Source organism: Punica granatum, chromosome 8 (genome assembly GCF_007655135.1).
Source record: "Punica granatum isolate Tunisia-2019 chromosome 8, ASM765513v2, whole genome shotgun sequence".
Classification (NCBI taxonomy): Eukaryota; Viridiplantae; Streptophyta; class Magnoliopsida; order Myrtales; family Lythraceae; genus Punica; species Punica granatum.
Genome location: NC_045134.1, coordinates 12,102,672 through 12,109,559, shown reverse-complemented (window position 1 = coordinate 12,109,559; position 6,888 = coordinate 12,102,672). Strand labels below are relative to the sequence as shown.

Genomic DNA, 6,888 nt, shown 5'->3' with positions numbered 1-6,888 from the left:
CGGACTATGACACACTGTAATTAATATTATGCACCGTTGCTATCATAATTAAAAATTTTCAACGTGGCAAAATTAGACAAACTCTAGTTAGATGGTGCCTAACAACCTTAATCATCAAGCCCACCAACCGCAATTCTCCTAATTAATCAACTGCAAAACTGTCAAGCAAATTAAGCCGACTTTATTATAAAAAAAACTAAAAATAATTATTCCAATTTCTACTGGGAATTTTCGTCCGGTAGCTCTTTCTATATATATAGTAGCCTCATTCACCATGCACACTTCCCTCTCATACATTACATTCTCTCAAACCCTCATAGACACTTTCTCTTCGTCTGCACAGACAAGGAAAAACTGTGCCAACAGAGCGGAAAACAATGATCACCTCACAAGATTTCTACAATGTCATGTGCGCCATGGTCCCGCTATACTTCGCCATGTTCGTGGCTTACGGTTCTGTCAAATGGTGGAAGATATTCACGCCTGAGCAGTGCTCGGGCATAAACCGGTTTGTCGCTGTGTTCGCAGTCCCGATCTTGTCCTTCCACTTCATATCCCAGAATGACCCCTACCAGATGGACACGAGGTTCATACTGGCCGACACGGTGTCAAAAGTCCTCGTGCTCCTGATCCTGTCCGTCTGGGCCATCGTTTCCAACAGCGGGTTGGACTGGGTGATTACGCTGTTCTCGGTTGCGACGTTGCCGAACACTTTGGTGATGGGGATCCCTCTGCTGAAGGCCATGTATGGAGATTTCACTCAGAGCCTCATGGTCCAAGTTGTTGTGCTTCAGTGTATTATTTGGTATATTCTCTAGCTCCATCACCATAATATTGCCATTTTAATATGATAAATTATTAGACCATGATCTAAACCCTTAGGATCGTGTTTGTCTAGTTAAATTTCGAGATGTGCAAATGTGTAACTCTCACTCGAATGATCTCCACATGTTCTGTTTTCGTGCTTAACGAATTTTCCCATTTAGCCAATTGATACATAGAACTTGTGTATATGATCGAGGAAGTAATAAATACATCTCATTCTCATCTTTTTCGACGCAGAGAAATTATGTAAAACAGTTGATATATGGACTATTTCTAGGGATGGAATATACAGTTTTACTAGTCGAATACGAAAACTTGCTTAAAGAATCAAGATGGAGGATAAGGTTCATTCATCAATAGTAAAAGAGAGAAAAATAAAAGGAATTATTGATAAGACCTAAGAAAAAGATAATTATATATAAATATATATTCTTTTCTTCTTTTTTTTTCAGTGAACTCACGTCTAAGACAAATATAATTCGTGCTTCAAGTAGCGACGAAGTGCTTTTAGTGGGTTTAATTATTGCCATGGTCAAATAATTATATCCTTTCTCTAGATGCCAATGTAAAGTAATTTTGTAATGCAAGCAGGTATACTCTTCTGCTGTTCCTGTTCGAGTACAGGGCTGCAACCCAGCTGATCAGAAACCAATTTCCTGGCCCTGCTGCCGCGGCTATATCGAAAATCGAGCTCGATGGGGATGTGATATCACTCGATGGGAGGGACCCGATTTGCACCGAATCTGAAATCGATGGAAATGGGCGCATCCGGGTCCGCATCCGACGATCCACATCGTCTGCCCCCGACTCAGCTCTATCGTCCACTGTAGCTCTTACTCCCAGGCCATCGAATCTCTCTAATGCTGAGATCTTCTCAGTGAACACCCCAGCACATAACCATGCATACAGTTATGGCGACAATGGCATTGCTTTTGCTAATGGGGATTTGGGTTTCGGGTACCGGGCCACGAGCCCTAGGCTATCTGGTTATGGGTCATCTGATGCATACTCACTCCAGCCAACTCCGCGGGCATCGAACTTCAATGAAATGGATGCTATCACAATCGCTACTACAGTGAATAATAATGGTACTCCAGTCTGGATACGGTCTCCAACCACCGGAAGGGTTTTGCAGAAGGCGAGTTCTCCAATGTTTCCTAGCGTGAAGATGGTCTGGGAGTCACCCGGCAAGGGTGTCAATAGTAGCCTTGACCCCAAAGACATCAACACTCCAGGTGCGTGTAAGGTTCAAGTTTGCACTAGCTATGATACGAAGTCTGAAATATGGAATTTGCAATTGACGCACATTCTCGTCAGATTTAGAAAAACTTAATTTCGTATGTTAAAAACTTAATTTCGTATGTTACGGAGTTCGAAATTTGGAATCTGGGACACCTCGTGTTAATAAAGGGGACAAAGCAATAGCTAGTAGGGCATGCAAGGGCAACATCACTTGCATGCAGCAGAACTGTAAGAGACGACATCATCTGAGGCATTCACATACGATAGATCCCCATCACAGGCATCTCAAAGAGACAAAGCAACTTTTCAGGGTTTGCTTGTACAGATTGTTATGATAAAAAGAAATCTCATTTGTCCTTTCCAAGCACACTCTCACCTGATCATATTTTCCTTTCCTTTATTAAATTAAAATAAGAGTTATCGTCAATCTATTGATTAAAATGTTATTAACTTAACCTTATTTACGAGCCTATTTTCATTGAATTTTAAAATTTCATACTGCAAGTAAAGCTTGCTAACTAATTAACATGTAACACACTTTGCCAACTGAATGAAACTTCTAAGTATTATTATTATTATTATTATTATGCCTATGGAGTGCAACCAATAATGATTAGACAAAACCTATTGAAGGGAGTTGGCAATTGAGCAATTTAGGGAAAATAGGTGATCTCATCTGCCATAACATCTGCAGTACCATCGGGAAGCTGCTCGGGAACCCTTCTTTGTCCTGTCTGATTATATGACGTATCAATTTTATCTTCTAGCTTGAAATTCTTGGACTGTAGCTTGTAAAAAAAAAAAAAACAATTCACTTGACCATGTTCCTTAGCTTTGACTGATATTAGTGAAATGTTTTGTCCTTTGCAAACCCTACGGATTGTAAATGGGATAGGATATGTATGCGTATCGTTAGTAGCTACTAGGGTTCCTTCACGCGTGGTCTTTGGTGACCCGAGTGACATGTGTGCTTATGTACAAGAACTTATACATGTGTTCATGTACTTATATGTGTTTTATGGCCAAGGGACAGTAAGCATTTCACTATTGAAAAAACTAAATAAATAGAGTAAGACTAATTGTTCCGGAATAAAGAAAGAACCGGAGCGGTATTATTGACCTTAAGATATTGGCTTTATAAAATTAAAAGAAAAAATAATTTTTATTAGTTAAACAAATCAATGATCTCAATATGAGATTTTGGTACAATTGAATGAAGGTTAACCTGTAATTAAGATCCATCCATGCAATGTATTTAGAAATCTATGTACACATACTTTTCGTGTTCCTCATAATAAATATGACCTAACTCTTTGGTCAGTGCCTCCAATAATACGGCACCTTCTACATATTGTGTACATATGACTAAAAGGGTGCAATTCAATTTCATATGTACATCTGTGACTTCAATTATTTTCACTTTCGATACTTTCACCCGAACTTTCATTTACCTCATGAGACACCATAAAGACAACCACTGGTCCACCACTCAGAAAAGAAAATTGGAAAGGCCAAATTGACAAGGAGGTCAAAGTTTCATTGGATCTTGTCGGGCAGTCTTTCCAATAAGTCAGAGCCCCAATTGATAGGAGCTATCATTTGGTTAGAGCACGTGTGTCATGATGAAATTTGTCTATAATTTGATTCCCTGATTGCATTCAATTCATAGTGACGATTCCTAATAATAAGGCCGCAACTAACTAAAATGATGCCCATATCTCCACGCTAGCACTCGTGCAATAATTATGTTGCCATAACCCAAAAAAAGATTGAAAAACCATGAAACTTTTGAAGTGGATGATTACCATTTGCCTGTGCTTCTTCATTCAGGTCGATGGTGACGTAGTCATCGGGTAGGTGAAGATCTGATGGTTGAATTTCGACGAAATTGACTGATAACTTTTCCGTATCGTCACTGTTGAACATTATTTTTCAACCCCATTTTTTTTTATCTCTACAGGGTAGTCTACTAATGCCCTAGGTTAATACCTAGCAATTTGTTTTTCGATTAATGTAATGTCTATCCCTATATATTGAGATGAATTTTGTAAAAATATTAACAAATATGAGGCTTTCGAGTATTTGGTTTTTGACATAATAATGTTGTGAATTTGTGATATTAGTGTACATTGAGGCAAAATTAGATAATTGAAAGTCATATAAATTGACCAAGGGATTTTGATTGTGACATTCTTACCGGCAGGATTTCCTATACTCTTTCTTTCTTTTTATTTACCAACCTACTATTAAGCTCATGAAACTCTTTTTGAAAAATAAAAAAATGGCCCATCAAAGCTAAACCCAGTGAGATAAAAGACAATACATTCTGCTTATAATACCTGAATTAGAAGACTAATTAAGATGATCCTTTTTTTTAATCACGAATGATTCAGAGAATGACATTGACTAGCTGGCTTGCTCATTTATAGGCAAGGCATATGCAAACCAATTTTCGAGCCGGTATATTATTAATACTTAATTTCCACCATGAGATAAGCTTACTTAGTTCGAGTACTAAACATCAAAAGATAATGTCTCTTAAAGTTTCTTTCTTTTTTCTTTTTTTTGGACGACAATATCCTTAACTTATTGACTGAAACTATTCCCGTTTAAACACACCCATCGACTTAACTTTGTCCACGAGGATTTAGAGTGTTCATTTCGGCAGTAGAAAAGCAGAGTCCTAAACTTTGTGACTAAATTTAATTACAGTTTAAGTTGATAATACAATTTTGTTTTGTTTTTTGCAGAGAAAGAAATTAGTTTTAGGGAAAATGTGAAAATTCCTGTGCTGGACCAAGCTGATAACACTGAAGCAGCAGCTCAACAAATGCCAGGACCCTATGTTATGCTGAGGCTGATACTCACCGTGGTTGGTCGAAAGCTCTCTCGAAACCCTAATACATACTCCAGCATTCTGGGCCTTCTCTGGTCTCTTATCTCTTTCAAGTGAGTCACAGTTTAATTACTAATACTCAGGCATCAACTTTCAATTTTTCTCTTTCAAAGCAGTTGATGGGAGATGAATTGGTTTAGGTCACATTCGTAATGGGTTCAATTTGATCGGTTTTTCAGGTGGAACGTGGGGATGCCAAGCTTACTGAAGAACTCAATAAAGATAATCTCAGATGCTGGGCTTGGGATGGCCATGTTCAGTTTAGGTAAACACGAAATCATCTCTTTCCTCTCTTCGAGGAAATGCTTCGCCCGATTTGTTTCATCATGAGTGATAAGGCCCCAGCCTATGCCCCGTATGATCTTGTAACTTTGCACTAGATTTGTTTATTACTCAAACTGTATGCGAAGTCGGTATACATAGTTTACTTGCTTGCAATCTAATGGCATGTTAAATGAAAATTGTAGGTTTATTTATGGCTTTACAACCTCGGATTATTGCTTGTGGCGGGAAAATGGCAACAATCTCCATGTCTATTCGCTTCTTCTGTGGGCCGTTGATGATGTCAGCAGCATCTATCGCGGTTCAGCTAAAAGGGGTCCGACTGCATGCTGCCATTGTGCAGGTCATTGCCTCTCTTTACTTCATTTACGACATTAGTTCTTCATTAATTCTCCCTCTGTTGGCACTTTGAGTAATCATGATTGACATGGTTAGATACTATAATACGACAATAATATCATTTGAATTTTAATAATGTCTGACCTAGTTAAATTAATTGATATATGTCAGGCGGCTCTTCCACAAGGGATTGTACCATTTGTGTTTGCAAGGGAATATGGATTGCATCCTGATATTCTAAGTACTGGGTAAGTAATTCATAATAAAAATTATTAATATTAGTAGAAATTTTATGCACATCTAATTACTTTACCACTATGAATTACATAATTTGGTGCACTAGCATCGTTTTCTATATGGACCGAAAAATCTTGAATTCAATTCTCACGAGCATGTAGGACTCCACATGCCCCGTTAATACCCCTTCCCCCGTTTCATTCCAAGCTCATGGCTCCCTTTCTGATTGGAATTTTCTTTTTAAGAAAAATTTAACATCATCGAGTTTCTTCTTTTGCAGGGTAATTTTTGGCATGCTGGTTTCCCTACCAGTCACCCTTCTTTACTACATTCTATTAGGCTTATGAGGATGTTCAACAACCATTAATTGGAGAGAGGAAGGAAAAAGTAGCTTCAACTAGAAAAATGATGAGAAAGACAAATCTAATTTGGGCAGCAACTATTTTACGAGCTAGCTAGTCGACGGAAGATCTCGGAGGAAGTTACGTCCAGAAAGTCGAGGATCCAACGACCTTACTTTGACTAGGTATTGTCAGATTGATGAAGCACCATATTTCTCCGAGGTGATGGTTCAACGCAATTGTGAGGGTATTCCTGGTGGTTGTAAATGACTTCAGTAGCTTGAAAAGTTTAAGGGGTTGGTTAACTTGCAAGCTATGTTTTGCTAGCAAATTATTAAGCTCTTTGTAGAGTACATAACGTCGAGTCGATCGATGGATAGAGTTAGTATCTGCAACGTGCACAAACCCAAATTGGATTGAGAGAAATCTGTAACATTTGCATTAATTCCTTGAAAGCAGATTCTTATACAAGATGTCAGTTATGTGCCTAACATGGCAAGTGTTCTAGCCTATAAAGAAAAACGATAATTCACTAACATACATGATCTCCTATAGTATGATACAAGGAATGAAAAACTCAGTCATTAGTTCCATAATACTCCCCCTCAAGTTGGAGAATAAAGGTAATGAATTCCCAACTTGCTAAGGAGAAAAATGAGTCGATCACATCCCAACACTTTGGCGAAGATATTTGCTAGCTGAAACATAGTGGATATGTGAGCGGTG

The 6,888-nt window shown here is 38.3% G+C and overlaps 1 protein-coding gene across 1 annotated transcript; it reads left to right on the top strand.

Moving 5' to 3' along the window:
* The first annotated feature begins 276 nt into the window (after window positions 1–276).
* On the top strand, window positions 277–6,552 carry LOC116215901 (auxin efflux carrier component 6). Its single transcript, XM_031551710.1, has 7 exons — window positions 277–805; window positions 1,417–2,060; window positions 4,818–5,016; window positions 5,143–5,228; window positions 5,431–5,588; window positions 5,756–5,832; window positions 6,102–6,552. The coding sequence occupies exons 1-7, from the start codon at window positions 378–380 to the stop codon at window positions 6,166–6,168; spliced, it is 1,659 nt and encodes a 552-aa protein (XP_031407570.1). The 5' UTR covers window positions 277–377; the 3' UTR covers window positions 6,169–6,552.
* Window positions 6,553–6,888: the final 336 nt, after the last annotated feature.

Bases quoted from the DNA above. Each gene is read 5' to 3' on its own strand.
- LOC116215901 (XM_031551710.1), top strand. From the start codon at position 378: ATGATCACCTCACAAGATTTCTACAATGTCATGTGCGCCATGGTCCCG. The intron at 5,017-5,142 runs GTGAGTCACAGT...TCGGTTTTTCAG, and splicing joins TGGTCTCTTATCTCTTTCAA to GTGGAACGTGGGGATGCCAA. The intron at 5,229-5,430 runs GTAAACACGAAA...TGAAAATTGTAG, and splicing joins GATGGCCATGTTCAGTTTAG to GTTTATTTATGGCTTTACAA.